At 41.3% G+C, this 20564-nt stretch overlaps 1 protein-coding gene across 3 annotated transcripts in view; it reads left to right on the forward strand.

Moving 5' to 3' along the window:
- NCAM2 (neural cell adhesion molecule 2) overlaps nt 1-20564 on the forward strand; it is a 410155-nt gene that overhangs the window by 362800 nt on the left and 26791 nt on the right. For all 3 annotated transcript variants that reach the window (XM_040338816.1, XM_040338817.1, XM_040338818.1), the window contains exons 14-15: nt 589-710; nt 20048-20228. In XM_040338816.1, coding sequence (XP_040194750.1) covers nt 589-710; nt 20048-20228 — 303 coding nt within the window. The remainder of the gene's footprint in view (nt 1-588; nt 711-20047; nt 20229-20564) is intronic.

A 20564-nucleotide genomic window follows, 5' to 3' on the forward strand; every position in this document is an offset into this window, starting at 1 on the left:
GAAATGGCAATGGCAGCACCCGAGAGCCAATTTAAAAATGGTCTGGGGTGAGGACATCGTTAGATTCGACAGGTAATGGTCCTAATATTAAAAGTTAGCAGCTACAGTATTTGTAGCTGCTGATTTCTAGTTTTTTTTTCTAAAGGAGCCTGGAGCTCCTCTCTATAGTTAAGCTGTGTTTAATTTGAATACCCAATTGTTTGCTACAGCAATTGCAAGTAAACAGATGATTGACATTAACATAGCCTTAACTTTTGCCTGTTGCATTCAACATGCCAGCAGATTTCAGTCTTTAGGTGACCTCTGATACCCAATTTGCTTCATCAACAGCAATATCTATATTTCTATTTTGTCTATTTCTGTAATCATGATACTAATCTGAAAGGACCTTCAAGATTTGATCATGGGAATTAATTCTGCTGTTTAATTTAAAAGCTATTTATACAGATATTTCTAGAACAGATTCTGGAATTAAACAGCATTGCATATTTTCAACAGAACTAACTATATGTTACATTTTGCAGCATGTTTTTGCATTGCTTTGAGTTGTAAGTAATCATTAAATTTTTTGGTGTTCTTTTGTCATAGGTGAACCTAGTGCTCCAGTAATCCGTGGACAGACAGGCTCAGGCAAGAGTTTTAAGCTGATTATAACAAGCCAAGATGATGGAGGAGCACCAATTTTAAATTATGTAGTTAAATACAGAAGTGTGAGTAGATTACCTTTATATTTTTTTTTCTGTAGCAATAATTTGTTTATATGTTATAACGTTTTCTTAACATGTTTATATAGTGTTTTCAAAGCTTTAATTCATTAATGTTAATGCTACTGTTTTTTTTTATTTTATTTTTTAATACAAGGATATCTACATTTATTGTATGTTAGTAATTTTTCTTTATTATGTTGCAATATGGTACAAGTATACATCATATTTTTAACCAGTCAAGAATAAACAGTAAGAAGAAGGAGAGAAAAGTGCCACTACCTAAGTGTAGCATTTATTAAAACATATTGGTAAAATGAAAAACAATAAATATGCACTCACGTTTAAAAGACATTAAAATGTGTACCAATAGGTCTGCAGCGGGTGGCAACCTTCCAGGTGGTCAATGATGAGCAAACCCCTACATGTGGAGCAGACTGAGTGTGTATATCACATGAATAAGTACCACTGTGGACAGCACGGAATTGTAGCAGGCCCACAAAATGGCCGTGATGATGTCATGTGTGATCATGACGGGCGTGGTTATGCATTTTAGGGTGTTCTGCACCTTTGTAAAACCACTGAGTCTTTTGTTCCTGCTGGCTCTTCCTGGTGTTCCCCTAGCCAACTTCCTAGTTCCAAGTACTTTATATTACATCCACGTGAAGGGGCTTGCTCATCATTGACCACCTGGAAGGCTGCCACCTGCTAGAGACTAGGGTTGAGCGAACCCGAACTGTAAATTTTGGGTTCGGTACGACGTTGTTTTTTTTTGGACCCGGACCCGAACCTGAACAATTTTTCCTGAAAGTTCAGGTTCGGGTCCAGTGTTCGGCAATGTAATGGCAGGCTGCAGGGCAGCCAATCACCATTTGTTTTGCTACTGTGACTAAGAAGCCATCACAGCCATGCCTACTAATGGCATAGCTGTGATTGGCCAGTGCAGCATGTGACCCAAACTCTATATAAGCTAGAGGGACATAGCACAGCTTGTCACTCTGCTTTAGATAGGGTAGGGAAAGGCTGCTGCTGATCTGATCTGAGGGAGAGATTTAGATAGGAGTCAGACTGTCCTGCTACAGAAATCATATTACACCAGCGCTGCATAGGTTCCTGTGAGATACTCTGCATTAGATACTTTAGGGAAAGGTTCCAGATTGTTCTTATAGGGACAGAAATATATAGGAGTCAGTCCTGCGTCAGAAATCATATTACACCAGCGCTGCATATGTTCCTGTGAGATACTCTGCATTAGATAGTTTAGGGAAAGGTTCCAGATTTTTCTTATAGGGAGAGAAAGATATAGGAGTCAGTCCTGCATCACAAATCAAATTGCAGCAGCATTGCATATGTTCCTATGAGATACTCTGCATATTACACCAGCACTGCATATATTACTGTGAGATACACCCTTTTTATACTTTTCTTATATTGTGCTATTGAAACATCCATTTAGGGCAAAACACATTTTTTGCAGTGTTTCTTCCAGTGTTTGCAGTGTTTCCTCAATATCTGTGCGTGTGAGATAAACACTTTAGCCAGTGTTCTTCTATTGTTCTATTCAAAAATCACCCATTTAGGGCAATAATATATATTTTGCAGTGTTTCCTCCAGTTTTTGCAGTTTCCTACATATCTGTATGTGTGAGATAAACCTAACCCTAACCCTAAACCTAACCTCATCCTCCTAGGTCAAGATTTTTTTATTTTTTTTTATTTATTTTATGTTATTTTAAGTTATTTCCCTATCCAAATTTTTGCAGAGTACTTGCCATGCTCTTACCAACATTGTGCTGCCATTTGCAGCCCTCTAGCCCTTTCCATTCGTTTTTTAGAGACATTTTAGTAGTCAAAAGTCCGGGTCCCCATTGAGTTCAATGGGGTTTGGGTTCGGGGTCAAGTTCGGGTCAAGTTCGGGTCCCGAACCCGGACTTTTTTCTGAAGTTCGTCCGAACCCGTCGAACCCGAACATCCAGGTGTCCGCTCAACTCTACTAGAGACCTATTGATACACTTTTTAATGTTGTTTAACTGTGAGTGCATATTTATTGTTTTTAATTTTTTATGTCATGATCTGTGTTAATTTTGGCAGCAAATTTAGTTTTATTCTTATGCCCTGAACACACGATCAGTTCGTCTGATGAAAATGAACCGATGGATTTTTTCATCAGATATCCGATGAAGCTGATTGTCATCAGTCTTGCCTACACACCATCAGTTAAAAATCCAATCGTGTCCAACGCGGTGACGTAAAACACAACGATGTGCTGAGAAAAATGAAGTTCAATGCTTCGGGGCATGCGTCGACTTAATTCTGAGCATGCATGGATTTTTGACCGATGGATTTCCCCACAGACAATCGTTTTTTTCTATCAGTTTTTTAACCATACGAAAATTTTAAAACAGGTTCTATTTTTTTCCACCGATGGGAAAATAACTGATGGGGCCCACACACGATCGGTTTGTCCGATGAAAACGGTCCATCGGTCCGTTTTCATCAGACAAATCGATCGTGTGTACAGGGCATAAGTCTTTTGACCAAAATTCTATTTTAGTTTTAGTCCCATTTTAGTCTTCTGAAATTGTTTTCATTTTAGTCGTGTTTGGTTGACTGAATCTCTAGTACATGTTAGTTGGCTAAAATCTCCAGTACATTTTAGTAGACTAAAATAATTTCAGTTGATTAAAATCGAATGGATTTAGCATTATTTAACCACTTTAGCCCCGGACTATTTGTCAGCTTAAGGACAAGAGGTGTTTTTACAATTTGGCACTGCGCTGCTTTAACTGGTAATTGCGTGGTCATGCAATGTTCTACTCAAACTAATTTTTTTTACCACAAATAGCGCTTTCTTTTGTTGGTATTTGATTGCCTCTGCGATTTAGATTTTTGCAATATAAATGGAAAGAAAACGAAAATTAAAAAAATATATATTTTCTACTTTTTGTTATAAGAAAAATCTAATAAACTCAATTTTAGTCATACATTTAGGCCATAATCAGCCACATGTATTAAGTAAAAAAAATGTCAATAAGCATATATTTATTGGTTTGCGCAAAAGTTATAGCGTCTACAAACTAGGATACATTTTCTGGAATCTACACAGCTTTTAGTTTATGACTGCCTATCTCATTTCTTGAGGTGCTAAAATGGCAGGGCAGTACAAAACCCCCCCTAAAGACCCCATTTTGAAAAGTAGACACCCCTAGGAAATTTCTGAGGGGCATGTTGAGCCCATTAAATATAATTTTTTTGTTCCCAAGTGATTGAATTGAGTACGGGGATACCACATGTGTGGGACTTTTTGGGAGCCTAGCCGCGTACCAGGCCCTGAAAACCAAGCACCGACTTCAGGATTTCTAAGGGCGCAAATTTTTGATTTCACTCCTCACTCCCTATGACAGTTTTGAAGGCCATAAAATGCCAAAATAGCACACAACTCTTCCAAATGACCCCATTTTGGAAAGTAGACACCCCAAGCTATTTGCTGAGAGGCATGTTGAATCCATGGAATATTTTATATTTTGCCACAAGTTGGGGAATATGACAAACTTTTTTTGCACAAAGTTGTCACTAAATATATTGCTCACACATGCCATGGGCATATGTGGAATTACACCTCAAAATACATTCTCCTGCTTCTCCTGAGTACGGGGATACCACATGTGTGGGACTTTTTGGGAGCCTAGCCGTGTATGGGACCCCGAAAACCCAGCACCGCCTTCAAGATTTCTAAGGGCATACATTTTTGATTTCACTCCTCGCTACCTATCACTACCTATGACAGTTTTGAAGGCCATAAAATGCCAAGATGGCACAAACCCCCCCAAATGACCCCATTTTGGAAAGTAGACACCCCAAGCATTCGTCGGAATTTCGACCGCATGTTCATGGCATTAGGAGCAAAACCGCTCCTCCCCCCCTGCTGCCCCATGCTTCGGCATATATGCTCTTTTTTAACTGTGGTGGTGAAATCACCTCCTACAGCGTTGGAGTCACGGCTTTATGTATCGTGGGAGCAAACGCTGTTGCTGTCAAGATAAATAAATCTGTGCTGCAACTGAATAGCATACCTGCTAAGCAAATGATGGTTAACATTACAGTATAACAGTAAGACCTTACCAATGCCATACCATACCTGCAAAGCAAATACCAAAAAAAACTGTCAAAAATAAAAAAAAATTTTAACACAACCTATGCCTAAAGTATATATATGCCAAAGCATGGGGGCATCCTCCCGCAAAAAAGTAATGGCACATACACACGGTGGGACTTTTCCACGGGGCAAGCCTCCATCGGAATTTCGACCATATGTACGCGGCATTGGAGCAAAATCACTCTTCTGCCCCTGCTGCCCCCATGCTTCGGCATAAATGCTTTTTTTAACTATGGTGGTGAAATCACCTCCTACAGCACTGGAGTCATTGTCATTGTCCACATACAAGTGGTAGCCCTTTCCGAATAAGGGTGACACCAAGTCCCACACAATTTTGCCAGTGCTCCCTATGTAATCTGGGCAGTTCTCCGGCTCTATGTGACTATCTTTTCCTTATAAACCGTAAAGCTCCATGTATAGCCTGTTGCCCTGTCACAGAACTTATAGAGCTTGACCCCGTATCTGGCACACTTGCTGGGAAGGTACTGTTTGAAAGACAAACAGACAGAAAATTTAATCAGCGACTCATCAACACAGACAATTTGATAGGGAGTAAACAAGGCTACAAAACATTTGTTGAAGTGGTTTATGTGGGACCGAATTTTGCAGAGTCAATCGTATGGGGGTGACTGGGGGTTGATTTGTGTGCCTACGTGTGCCTGGTGTCAGTGTAGTGTTGGTGCAACTTACTATGGATGTCTTCTCTCCTTGAGCTCCGGTCAAAAAGACCACCTCGAGGAGAGTGACATCACTTCCTCCTGCCTGTGTTCACAGGCAGGGGAAGCTTCTCATTCGCCAGGAGCGATCGCGAGGGGGTGGCCAGAAATCAATGGCCACCCCCTCCTCACGGATCGCTCGTGAAGTGAAACGGACCCCCCACTCACTGGAAGGCAGGCACGTACAGGTACATGGTTATGCCTGTCCGTGCCGCCCTGCCAACGTATATGTAGAGTCGGCGGTCCTTAAGTGATTAAACATTTTTCCACAATTTTGTGCGACGCTGTACCTAAACAAAATTGATGTCCTTTTTTTTCACAAATGGAGCTTTCTTTTGGTGGTATTTAATCGATTGAACGATCGCGGGTGGCCGGCGGACATCGAGTCCGCCCTACCCGCTGATTGGCTCCCCCCGCTGGCCAGTGGGCATGGGAACGCCCACAAAAAAGAGTTCCCGAGCAGAACGTACACTGACGGAGATTCACGGGAACGAGGGGACCCACCGCTGTACAATGACGGTGGCTGGTCAGCAAGTAGTTACGGTAAATCAAGTTTTGTTACAAAAATATTGCTTTTTTGACAAAAGTGTAACTTTAAATTAAAAAAATAAATAAAATAAAAACTCTTTGTGTAATGATGCCACCATGCAGTGCACATTTACATGAACTTGTAAATATATAATAAGACCCAGTGACCCAGTTTGTGTAGCCATTTCCTTAAATCCGTAATTTTCAGAAATTTACCAGGATGTTGGCAAATCACAAAATGTGTAGCGATAAATTGTCAAATAAAAGCCGGGGCTTACCCAATGATGTGGATGGGTGAACCTGCCCCCTCTTACGTGTCATGGGGGTTTCGTGTGGAGTAGAGACTGGAGCATCGCTGGACATCGGATCACAGAGGGACATAGAGAACAACGCTGGACAGACTGGATTACATCGCTGGAATGTTTTTTTTTTAATTAAGGACTTATCCCAACTGTGTAGGTTTTAACATTTTTGACACTTTCTTTTGTGAAATAGTAGGGGTACAATGTACCCCGTTATCAATTTACATAGGGGTGCCTGCAGACCCCCATACCCACCAGGCAAGGGTTGTGGGGATGAGGCCCTTGTACCCATGTTGAGGGCATGTGGCCTGGTATGGTTCAGGAGGGGGGGCACTCTCTCTCCCCCCCCTCTTTTCCTGCAGCCAGTCAGGTTGCGTGCTCGGATAAGGGTCTGGTATGGATTTTTGAGAGGACCCCACGCCATTTTTTTTATTCTGGTGCAGGGCTTCCCTTAATATCCATACCAGACCTGAAGGGCCTGATATGGATTTTGGGGGGACCCCCACGCTTTTTTTTTTGGTTTGGGGTTCCCCTTAATATTCATACCAGACCCAAAGGGCCTGGTAATGAACTGGAGAAGGGGACCCCTGCCGTTTTTTTAATGACTTTGATCTGTATTCATGAATAGCCGCGAGTAGTTTTAAATTACTTTTTTTGCTTTAGAAATTACATTTTGTGCAGGGACAGTTCTAAACACAGGAAACATGTGCTACTTTACAGGCATACTCTGCATACCCAGAGGTACGAAATTTAAAGGAATATTTCACTTTTATTGTTTCACTTTATTAAAATCACTGCTCCCGAAATAGCACTTTTTAAAACTTTTTTTGCATTGATATATGTTCCCTGGGGCAGGACCCGGGTCCCCAAACACTTTTTATGACAATAACTTGCATATTAACCTTTAAAATTAGCACTTTAGATTCCCATAGACTTTTAAAGAGTGTTACGCGGCTTTTCGAATTTGCCGCGAACACCCCAAATTGTTAGCTGTTCGAGTCAAACTCATGTTCGACTCGAACATAAAGCTCATCCCTATTGTTAGGTTAACTGTCATATACTGATGCTACTAATTTTTCCTGGGCAACACAGCATTGATAATCTAACAGAAGGGTTAAAAATCACATATAAACAGTGGGCTGGATTCAGGTAGGAATTGCGCCCTCTTACGGAGGCGCAGCGTACCGGTTTAACGCTGCGCCTCCGTAAATTACCTGCGCTACGCTTCATTCATGAAGCAGTAGCTACGTAATTTGCACGGGCGCTCCTTAAAACTGCCCGGCATAAGGGCGCGTAATTTAAATGATCCCGTAGGGGGCGTGGATCATGTAAATTAGGCGCATTCCCGCGCCGAACATAGTGCGCATGCTCCGTCGGGAAACGTTCCCAACGTGCATTGCGGCAAATGACGTCCCAAGGACGTCATTTGCTTCAACGTGAACGTAAATGCGTCCAGCGCCATTCACGATTCACTTACGCAAACAACGTAATTTTCAAACATCGCGACGCGGGAACGACGGGTATATTTAGCATTGGCTGCCCCTGCTAATAGCAGGAGCAGCCTTACGCGGAACCCGACGAACGTAAACGACGTAAACTGCGTACGTAGGGCACGCGTACGGTTGTGAATGGGCGTTAGTATGCAATTTGCATACTCTATGTTGACCACTACGGGAACGCCACCTAGCGGCCACCGTAAGAATGCAGCCTATGATACGACGGCATAAGAGCCTTATGCCAGTCATATCTTAGGCTGCAGTCGGCGTAACAAGCTTTCTGAATACAGAAAAGTCGTTACGCCGGCGCAACTAAGCAATTGCGCTGCGTAACTATGGTTACGCAGACGCAATTGCTTACTGAATCCACCCCAATGCTACTTTTGGCCTGGGCATCTAGACATTGGTGACATCCCGTCACAATAGGGTCTGGCAGGTAATGCTAATATTGTTGCTGGATAAATTAATCATTTACACATCATATATGAAACTCAGTAATCAAAATATAGAGAAGCAAGCTAATAAAAAAGTGAAAGTCATGTCAAAAATTATTTCAATACTGGCTAAAAATATAATTTGCTTAGATAATCCTGTCTGCAAAACCACTGATTTTAAAGAATCAATTGTTAAACATTTTGTTACACTTCAAATATTAATTGCGCTGTTGAAAAAGTAACATTAACTGTCTGACATTAAGTACTATGCTACAAAAAATGATTAGACAAGCACACATTGTCTTTACACTACTTAACTTCAGAGTTTAACAGCTACTTTACACATATTCTTTGCTTGATCAAACTGATATATATTTGGAGTAATGCACCTTTACTTACAGCTGAATTATATAATTGTTTATATTTGCCTTGTTATGTTTGAGCATGCACAACTGTGTCTGAATTGCTTATTGTAATTTGTTTGTATTACCGTATGTATTGAAGTGTTTATTCTAGTAATTCTACAAAGGGGTGGCAGCTGTAGATCTAGCTAGCCAGTAATATTATTTTTTATAAAGTGAAATTGACTTTTTTTTTATGTGCAAATATTTAGGATTTGGCCATACCACTTCCACTATTGCTATCAGTAATGGGAGTAGCAATAGTAAAACTAGTATATATTTATATATATTTTTATAACATTCAAGTTAAATCATATAAATAGGATGTACATTTAACCTTAACACTAACATGGAAACATATATATGTAGGTCATTTTATAAACTAAAGTTTTATATGTGTATTTTGCGTTAGTTAAAAGGTGGAAGTATGTTGATTGAACAGCAATTATTATGGAAGTGACAATTTTCTTAATCATATCAACATTTATTTTCTTAATTAAAACCAGGGAAATGTAATTAAAAGGAAATGAGTTGTTAATTAAATATGGAATAATGGCTTATAAATGATTTGTAGATGGTCAGGTTAGATCAATATTTAAACTATGATAATCATCACTGGATAGATAGAACACACGCAACACATACTCAAGGGGTATGTATACATACATTAGTATAATATGTAAATGTTTATTTTCCATACAATTATATTCTGAAATATAAGCTTATATTGAATAGGGATGATCAGAAAACATGTTATCTTTGTTTCATGGACACGGCTGTTGTTATTCCCCTCTACTTTAGGGGAAGGCATTGTGTAATACTCCAAGCTTTCTCAGTCCCCATCAGTGCTCCAGCTTTTCTTGCTATAAATGGATGTCTTATGTAGACATAATCACTCATAAACTTCCTTCCTGTCAAGTAGGCACATTGGTGTAACACCATTGTTCTCACTTGACTCACTGTCATTCGCAGTGAGTTTTTTTTAATTAACACCCATTCACTGTTTGTCACGTGATTAGCAGGTCAAGCAAGGATATCTCAAGCATGTAGCTATTTTTTTCACCTTTCTGATTGACTTCCATGCATTTGGCCAAAAATTGGCAGAAATATAAGAGATTTTGGCAAAGTGTAAACATGACATGTTTGCCTAACCCTTATGTTAAACATGGCCTGCTAGGACTCATTCACATTGCCTCCCTCTCTATAAAGCAATTTCGTATTTCAGAGGCTGATGGAGCAGAAGTTGCATGCATTCAGGAGGTGATCCTGCCACCTCTGAATGTCCATTTTTAAAGCTTAACGGGTATATTACACTGCAACCATGAGCCAAGTGTTTGCTGTTTCACTCAAACGGGTCACATTTGGCAATATATATATATATATATATATATATATATATATATATATATATATATATATATATATATATATATATATATATATATATATATATATATATATATATATTTATATATATATATATATATATATATATATATATATATATATATATATATATATATATATATATATATATATATATATATATATATATATATATATTTATATATATATATATATATATATATATATATATATATATATGTTATAAATATATATTTTTCCCTCTCTCTTTTGTGTTTTTGTGGTTGTTTGTGTTTTTTTCTCTTTTTAAAAGGGATTTTGTTTTTTTATGTATTAACACTGGGTATAGAAGTAGCTATAGCCAGTTGGGTAATTGTTAGGTCTCAGGTCCTTTCCACCTCTCTGCCATGTTTGGCTGTGGATGTTCTCTTGGGAGGGGAGTGGACATGGTCAGGGTAAATGTTTTGGTGGGCATACGATTTTTTTTTGTAGTTTGGGTTTTTATGGATGAGAAATGGTGTGGTTTGGTAGACCTATGGATGCGCTCTAGAGACACTAGATGGTCTGGACTGTCTCCAATATGTTTTATATATTTGTTGATCTTCAATGATAACACGTGATAATAATTACTTTTCTGTTTGGAATGTTCATTAGCTAAACTCTTTAAACAAGCAGTGATATTCCAATATAAAAACTTATAATCCACATATGGTTTTATTGCAATAGACACACTTGATAGGAGGGAAGTTAATGAGAGAGAGAGAGACTTGTAAAGCGCAACACATGCAAACTGAATCGCCTCTGGGCGCTGTATCCATTTCATGGGTAAGGAACCCCTTGACCTCAGAAGAGATGGGTTTTAATCTTTCTCCTGAAGGCCAAGTGGTCCGACTCCAGTCGGATGGTGGTTGGTACAGTGCCTGCCGCCGAGAATGTGTTTTTAGCACGACAGCATCGCGCTGATTCTCGGCGACAGGGTGCCGACATCTCGCACTCGCTTGAATGGTGACAGCACATTCCAGCAAGCGCGTCATAGAAGCGACGGGAGATCCGACTTGGATTCCCGCCAATTCTACACGTGTGCGGCGTTTGTTATGAATCCTGAGGGGGAACTCCCCGCCGGATTTTAAATAAAAATCCGGCATGGGTTCCCCCCTCAGGAGCATACCGGGCGCTTAGGTCTGTTATGGGTTGTAAGGAGAGCCCCCCTACGCCGAAAAACTGGCGTAGGGGGTCCCCCTACAATCCATACCAGACCCGTATCCAAAGCACGCTACCCGGCCGGCCAGGAATGGAGTGGGGACGAGCGAGCGCCCCCCCTCCTGAGCCGTACCAGGCTGCATGCCCTCAACATGGGGGGGTTGGGTGCTCTGGGGCAGGGGGGCGCACTGCGGGGCCCCCCCACCCCAGAGCACCCTGTCCCCATGTTGATGAGGACAGGGCCCCTTCCCGACAACCCTGGCCGTTTGTTGTCGGGGTATGCGGGCGGGAGGCTTATCGGAATCTGGGAGCCCCCTTTAATAAGGAGGCCCCCAGATACCGGCCCCCCCCACCCTAAGTGAATGTATATGGGGTACATCGTACCCCTACCCATTCACCTGGAGGAAAAATGTTAAAGTCAATAAACACAACACAAGAGTTTTTAAAATAATTTATTAGTCTGCTCCGGAGGCCGCCCCCTGTCTTCTTTAGCTCTTACCAGGGGGGCTTCTTCTTTGATGTCTTCGGGTGGGGGCCGCTCTTTGCCGCCGTCCGGTTCTCTTCGGTGGGTTTCCCGGCTATCCGGGGGGTCTTCTTCACTCTCCGGGGGTCTTCTGCTATGTTCGCCGCTCTCCGCTGTTGACTCGGCGCACCCCGGTTCTTCCTCCAGCTGTCCGGTGCCTTCTCCTTCAGCGCTGAACGTCTATCTTCTTCTTCCGTGCTGTGACGTATTCTTCTTCTTCCGGGCTGTGACGTCATCTTCTTCTCTTCTCCTGATGTTGACACGCTGGCTCTTTTCGCTGAAATGACGGGTGCGCGGCTTGCATCGGACCCACGTGGGTAGGTATCACATGGGTAGGTACAGTGCATGATGGGACTGTGAGGCCTATATAGGTCCGATGCAAGCCGCGCACCTGTCATTTCAGCGAGAAGAGCCGGCGTGTCAACATCGGGAGAAGAGAAGAAGATGACGTCACAGCCCGGAAGAAGAAGAATACGTCACAGCACGGAAGAAGAAGATAGACGTTCAGCGCTGAAGGAGAAGGCACCGGACAGCTGGAGGAAGAACCGGGGTGCGCCGAGTCAACAGCGGAGAGCGGCGAACATAGCAGAAGACCCCCGGAGAGTGAAGAAGACCCCCCGGATAGCCGGGAAACCCGCCGAAGAGAACCGGACGGCGGCGAAGAGCGCCCCCCACCCGAAGACGTCAAAGAAGAAGCCCCCCTGGTAAAAAGAGCTAAAGAAGACAGGGGGCGGCCTCCGGAGCAGACTAATAAATTATTTTAAAAACTCTTGTGTTGTGTTTATTGACTTTAACATTTTTCCTCCAGGTGAATGGGTAGGGGTACGATGTACCCCATATCCATTCACTTAGGGTGGGGGGCCGGTATCTGGGGGCCCCCTTATTAAAGGGGGCTCCCAGATTCCGATAAGCCTCCCGCCCGCATACCCCGACAACCAATGGCCAGGGTTGTCGGGAAGGGGCCCTGTCCTCATCAACATGGGGACAGGGTGCTCTGGGGTGGGGGGCCCCGCAGTGCGCTCCCCTGCCCCAGAGCACCCAACCCCCCCATGTTGAGGGCATGCAGCCTGGTACGGCTCAGGAGGGGGGGGCGCTCGCTCGTCCCCACTCCTTTCCTGGCCGGCCGGGTAGCGTGCTTTGGATACGGGTCTGGTATGGATTGTAGGGGGACCCCCTACGCCGGTTTTTCGGCGTAGGGGGGCTCTCCTTACAACCCATAACAGACCTAAGGGCCCGGCATGCTCCTGAGGGGGGAACCCATGCCGGATTTTTATTTAAAATCCGGCGGGGACTTCCCCCTCAGGATTCATAACAAACGCCGCACACGTGTAGAATTGGCGGGAATCCAAGTCGGATCTAACGTCGCTTCTATGACGGCTTTGTCTCTATCGCGGCAAGCCAGCTCGGCGCTGGCTCCCGCGATGGGGCTCGTAGGTGGTCAATCTCGCCGAGAAAGGGAGCGAGATTGACACAATATCGCGTGCACCTACTGTAGTGCATTCCACAGGCTGCAGTGTTAATAAATAAATATTTACCCTGTTTAATCGAGAATATATATATATCGACACACAGGGTAAATATGTTTTTGTAGTGTTTTTTTTTTCTTCAGCGATATAAATGTAATATTGGACCGGATTGTTCAACACTGTCCAGAAAAATTACTAGTAATTAAGTGAGTTTTTAATTCCATTTTATACCTACATTTAGATTAGCAGTGCTCGGCGGAGTTATATAATTGGGCACAGGTGGCAGAAGTAACAGAAGTTTTGAGATGGAGGAATCCAACAAAACAAGAGTATTCTTGTTTTTCCACTTCCTATAAAACCTCATCACGAATAGATTTAGCTTTTGCTAATCCAGTTTTGCTGGCAGATAATATAGAGGCCACACATTTACCGAGTGGCCTCTCAGATCGTTGCCCTTTACTTTTGTCAATTTGTAATCCTGCCTCCAAAAATGCATCATTATGGCGATTGGTACCCCAGTGGATTTCCTATCCTGATATAGCAGAAAACCAGATAAACATAATCCTTCTACAATGTTAGAGGCCACAGTAGTCCATTCCATTTTAGCACTTCAATTATTATTGTTATAAGGTTTGAAATCCCTGCATAACTTGAACCCTTCAATGGTGACAACTATTAGGGCATGGGGAATCAGCCTTGGGTGTGAAAATATACCAGCTCATCCCTATATCCGAATACCCGCCTGTGGGGATATCCCCAGCTTCCCCAGTTGGGCTCCATTCAATATCCAGGACCCTGGAATAAACTTAAGGTTAAAACTATAGGTCAGGTAGTGCAGGGGGGAACTGTGGTACCCTTTGCAAGAATGATATATTGGAATATTCCAGGGAGTTATTTTTCTTTCGCTGCATGCAGCTCTTCCCTTTCTGGCAAATTTCCTCAAGGTTTTCCACAACTCATAGAGCCCAAGCTGGAGCAATTAGTTAGAATGAGGTTAACAAAGAAACTTATTTAGGCTTTGTACACCCAACTTGTGGGTGTATCATTATCATATATGAGAGTGCTCCGGGCGCGGTGGGTGAGAGATATCCCAGGGCTAGAAGAAGAGAATTGGGAGGATGTATGGGGATTTCCCTTTCAGGTATTGGTCTCCCTTCAAGATAGACTTATACAATTTAGGATAATACATAGAGCATACTATACACCATTTAGATTACATAAAATAAGTCCATCAAATTCTCATGCCGCATACACACGACCATTTTTCGGGTTCTAAAAAATGATTTTTTTTTATGTCATTAAAAACGATCGTGTGTGAGCATTTTTCATGATCTAAAAAATTGCCAATTTTTTTTTAGAACATGCTCTTATTTTTCACAAATTTTTTAACGTTGTCATTTTTAAGGTTGTAAAAAATGGTCGTGTGTGGGCTTTAACAATGTGAAAAAAACGTGCATGCTCAGAAGCAAGTTATGAGACGGGAACGCTTGTTCTGGTAAAACTAGCATTCGTAATGGAGTAAGCACATTCATCACGCTGCAACAAACTGAAAAGCGCGAATCGTCTTTTACTAACACAAAATCAGCTAAAGCAGCCCAAAGGGTGGCGCCATTTGCATGAAACTTCCCCTTTATACTGCCGTTGTACGTGTTGTACGTCACCGCGCTTTGCTAGAGCATTTTTTTTTTCACGATCGTGTGTAGGCAAGGACGTTTTAATGATCGGGTTGAAAAAAACGTAGTTTTTTCTAGACCCTTAAAAACGTCATTTTTTAGAACCCTAAAAACGATCGTGTGTACGCGGCATTAGAATCTCTGGAGATGCAGACATATTCCAGGAGACTTTATTCATATATTTTAACTTTTCCAGCATCTGGACAGGAGTTACAGACGTGATTGCTAGTTACGTCTGTCGCTCTAGAAAACACAACTTGACTTTTAGGATTGGTGAGAAATACTATCCCTATAGTGGTAAGGAGAACACAAATGAGCGTATTACTCTTTTATGCGAGAAAGGCAATTGTACTAATGCTCCGCCATCATTAGCCCTCTGGAAATATCTAGTAAATAGCAGTCTACCCCTGTATAGAGACACATACTGTAACAGCGGAAGTCAAAAGAAATATGACAAAGTCTGGTCTAGTTGGATAGCAGAACTTACAACTGCCTCCAAACAACCCATGGATTAAATATAACGTGATAAAAACATAGGAAATAAGATTAACAGTAAATACATGTATAGAAAGTTCAGAAAGAAAAATAGGAAGTGACTCTTATTTAAATGTAAATAAAGATACAAGGAAGAGATATGTAGTAGATCCTGCGAGAGCTCATTAACCACTTGCTTACTGGGCACATTTACCCCCTTCCTGCCCAGGCGAAATTTCTGCTTTCCAAACAAAATTGATGTCCTTTTTTTCCCCACAAATAGATCTTTCTTTTGGTGGTATTTGATCACCTCTGTGGTTTTTATTTTTGCGCTATGAACAAAAAAAGAGCGACAATTTAGAAAAAAACACCATGGGCCAGATTCAGGTAGATCGGCGCATCTTTGTGCCAGTGTAGCGCATCTCATATGCACTACGCCTACGTAACTCTGAGAGGAAAGAGCAGTATTCACAAAGCACTCGCTCCCTACGTTGCGCCAGCGTAACGTAAATTGGCTGGCGTAAGCCCGCCTAATTCAAAGTAGGAAGGTAGTGGGCGTGATACATTTAAATTAACCGTGACCCCATGCAAATGAAGGGCCGAACGAACGGCACATGAGCCGTCCCGTGGACGCTTCCCAGTGCGCATGCTTAGAATCACGTCGGATCGAACGCCTAAGATACGTCGAATCACTGAACGTAACCTACGCCCAGCCCTATTCACGTAGTACTACGTAAACGACGTAAAATACGACGGCTGTTCCGTCGTTCATACCTTTGCATGGGATGCGCCTCCTATAGGTGGAATAACTTTACGCCGGACGTATGCCTTACACAAACGGCTACTATATACTACTGCGACGGGCGCAAGTACGTTCGTAAATCGGCATATCTCGGTCATTTGCATATTCGATGCGTAAATCAATGGAAGTGCCCCTTGCGGCCAGCGTAAATATGCGCCCAGGCTCCGACGGTGTAGGAGACTTACGTCGGTTGGATGAAGCCACATTTCAGGCGTATCTTGTGTTAAGAGTCAGGCGCATAGATATGACGGCGCATCTGTGCACTTACGCTGTGTATCTCAAGATACGTCAGCGTAAGTGTTTCCTGAATCCAGGCCCATATTTTTTACTTTTTGCTCTAATAAATATGCAATTAAAAAAAAAATTGTTTCTCAGTTTAGGCCGATACGTATTCTTCTACATATTTTTGGTTAAAAAAAATCGCAATAAGCGTATAGTGATTGGTTTGCGCAAAAGTTATAGCGGTTACAAAATAGGGGATAAAATTATGACATTTTTTAAATTATTTTTTTTACTAGTAATGGCGGCGATCTGTGAATTTTGTCAGGACTGCGATATTGCGACAAACACATCGGACACTTTTGACAAATTTTTGGGACCATTCACATTTATACAGCGAACAGTGCTAGAAATATGCACTGATTACTGTATAAATGTGACTGGAAGGGAAGGGGTTAACACTAGGGGTGAGGAAGGGGTTAAATGTGTACCATGGAAGTGATTCTTGCTGTGGGGAGAGGGGACTGACTGGGGTAGGTGACCGATCTGTGTCCCTATGTACAAGGGACACATCATCTGTCTCCTCTCTCCCTGACAGGACGTGGAGCTCTGTGTTTACACACAGAGCTTCAAGTCCCTGCTCTGTCACTGCCGATCGCGGGCACCTGGCGGAAATCACAGAAAGCCAGGTGCGCGCATCGACATCTCTGTGACGCGCCGGGAATGCGCGCGCTCCCCCCAGTGGCCAGAGGACCCGAGTCCGTAAAAAGATGGCCTCCCGGCATTGTAGAGCCACCTTGTGGCTGTCTTTTTACAATGGCCCGGGTCTAAAGTAGTTAAAGAAAGAATCTGAATGTATGTGTTGTTATGTATATTGGGAAATTAATAAAGAGAATAAAAAAAGTGTATGATGAAACATTTGTTCATAGGGAGCAGAAAAGAATATCTGATAATGAAAACACTAAAGATCACTTCTAAATCACTGAATACTAATTCCAAAATGAATAAATACAATTATTTTATCCCTTGAATAACCACTTGTTATAAAAGTTAGTGTTAGTGTTAAAAATACATTTTTAAATATATATTACATAACTTTTATGTATGTATTTTTTACAACTTAAACACTATTACGGTAGTAAAATGTGAAAATGGTAAATTGTAGACTAAAACATGTTTTATTGCTTTACTTTGTGTTATGATCAATGTTATTCTGTAATTTTTTGGAGAATCCCATTTATTGTCAGGGTACTTGTCAATAGTCTTCATCTAGTTTTTACATGCAGTAAGCTATTTGGTAGAAAACTATTTGATTTAAAACTTCAGCTTATATGAATCTGCTTCAATGCCCTTGTCAAATAGCACATATATTCCTAACATATTCTATCAGGTGCAAAGCTAGCTATTTACAGTTTGCAATTAATTGCAACAATTTTCTATTTTCAATTTAACTGTGGCCAAAGGGAGCTCTTGTATGTAATTGGTTTTGTAATGTAAGTACTACTACACTTTATCGTCTATGAATTAGAAGATTTTGTATTTAAAGTAGTTATTATAATTGTCTCATTTGCATTGTTTTGCAAGTTCAGTCCATTCCCATGTGAGCTGACTATATTTTTGTATATTTTTTGGGGAGTCTCTTGCTTGTAAACAAACTTCTCTTTTAACTGTGGGGTTTTGAAAGAATAAAGAGCACTGTATGTTGAATATTCAGAAATGCATGGCGTGAGCTGAATTTTATTATTTTTGTTAAACAATATAATAGTTATATCAGTACAAATATGACTATGCTGTTGAACAAAGGAACTTTAAAAAGTGAACTTTAGACAAACAGAGAATTAAAATTTATAAAAAAAAAACATTTTTTGGGGATAGAGTAGGAGATGGTTAAAACCACAGTTAGTGTTTTTGTTTTGCTATTGTCATCCCATTAAAGAGATTTACCTTAATTTCCTGTACTGTAGCTAAAACAGAATGTGAGAGGACATTAAGGAAATTCCTATTTAAAGCCTTGCTGAGCAGTGTATGCACATATGTGGCCTTAGGGAAGTGAGTCTTCTTTCTTGAAACTGCATATGTGCTTACTAATATTTGTCTATCCATCTCGTCTCACAAGTCTTAAACTAAAGATCAGGAGTTGGGATCTGTGAATGCCCATGATCAGCTGTCACAGTGATTAGTACCTGTACAGCCTGCCTCTGTACTGTCTCTCCTTTTTAATGGATAAAAAAACTACCCATACAGTGTATCATTTTCTCCTTGCTAGAAGAGAAAAATGGCAACCAAAAATCTGAAAAAAATAAAAATAAAGACTCGTGAACAATATCATTAGGCATACAAGATGAAGTTGTGTGAGAAATCCATCTTGGTTGCTAGGCATTCTAAAGCTTACTTTTTTCCCAGCAGACAAAATCACTCCTTAGTGAGAACATCTGTCTGACTTTACATTTTGTATCCAAAATGCATGATCACATACATGTTGATAACAAAGTCACAGAACATTCGTACCTACCTCTCCTGGCATACTTGTAAATGGTCTCCACCATGTTAAATGGACCTACCCTCTCTCAGTAGTTGCTTGATATAGAGTTTATTTCTTGACTTTTGGGAATCCTGCCTGTTATCTGTATTTTTGTTGCTGATTTAGCTTGCTATGACTACTAATCATTCTACCTATTAGGCCCCGTACACACGGTCGTTCCAAACCGATGAGAATGGTCCGACGGACCGTTTTCATCGGTTCATTGCTGAAGTGGCCTGATGGTCTGAAGTGCGTACACACCATCGTTCCAAAAAACGATCAGGTCAGAACGCGGTGACGTCAAGCACACGACGTGCTGAATAAAACAAAGTTCAATGCTTCCAAACATGCGTCGACCTGATTCTGAGCATGCGCGGGTTTTGAACCAATGCTTTTCTTTACTGGACCGATCAGGCAGCGGTCCATCGGTTCGGTTTTGAAGCATGTTTTAAAATTTTGGACCAAAGGAAAACAGACCGATGGGCTATACACACGGTCGGTTTGGACCGATGAAACTAAACCTCGGTCCATTCTCATCGGTTTTGTCCGACCGTGTGTACGGGGGCCTTACTATACTGATGATGATTCTTGTCTAACCTCCCTGGATTAATTGCCTGATTGTCAACTCTGGTTTTACCCTGGCCCACTCCTTATTTCTGTTTTATGATTTCACTCAGAAGCTGACTTACCTATGTGTGCCCTTGTTGTTTCTAGTCTCCATAAACTAATTCCAGGGCCACCCCAGTAGAGGATGAACTTTATAAGCATTCCCAAACAGTTATCTATAGGTAAAGACTGAGGTAGATTGGGACATCATGTCTGAGCTGAGCCCAAATCTCCTGATTAGGATCGGAAAGTGGCTATTTATTATACCTCAGCCTTGAATGCCAGCAAAAGGCTATTTAAGTAGCAATCATTGAGGAGATCAAATCTCTTGGTCTTTAGGTAATAATTGGTACATAAATGCATGCCTTCAAATACTGTATGTCAGCTGGTATTGCAGTGCTTATGTATTAGTTCCTAATCATTGAATGAACTATATACAGTCTATTTGTTTTTTTTCCACAGAAAGACAAAGAAGATCAATGGCTTGAGAAGAAGTTTCTTGGAAATAAAGATCACATAGTTCTAGAGCACCTACAGTGGAATATGGAATATGAAGTTCAGATTATAGCAACAAATAGGCTTGGTCAATCTAATCCAACTATGTATGAGTTTATAATGCCACCAAAACCCAACATTATTGCTGGTACGTCCACTGTCCTATCAGTAATGTCCTGTCAGTTGTTGCCTCCACATAATGTATGTGCTGCATTTAGGTCACATATAGGTAATTTTTAATACTGTAAAATTATTTTTTTGCCTTTTAAAACCTAATAAGTTAGATTGTAAAGGATGGTGTTAAGGGAAATACTGTTAATAAGTTGGAATAGTATTTCAAAGACTGTTTATAAAATAAGCATTGTTACAAATGGTGTTACTGTAGGTTCTTGCCAAATGAAGATGGTAATGACTGGATTGTACTGAAAGTTGATTAGTAGCACGTTGTAAAACACACTGAAGAACAAAGCTTTGTAATAAATTA

This window comes from Rana temporaria, chromosome 2 (genome assembly GCF_905171775.1).
Source record: "Rana temporaria chromosome 2, aRanTem1.1, whole genome shotgun sequence".
In the NCBI taxonomy this organism is placed as follows: Eukaryota; Metazoa; Chordata; class Amphibia; order Anura; family Ranidae; genus Rana; species Rana temporaria.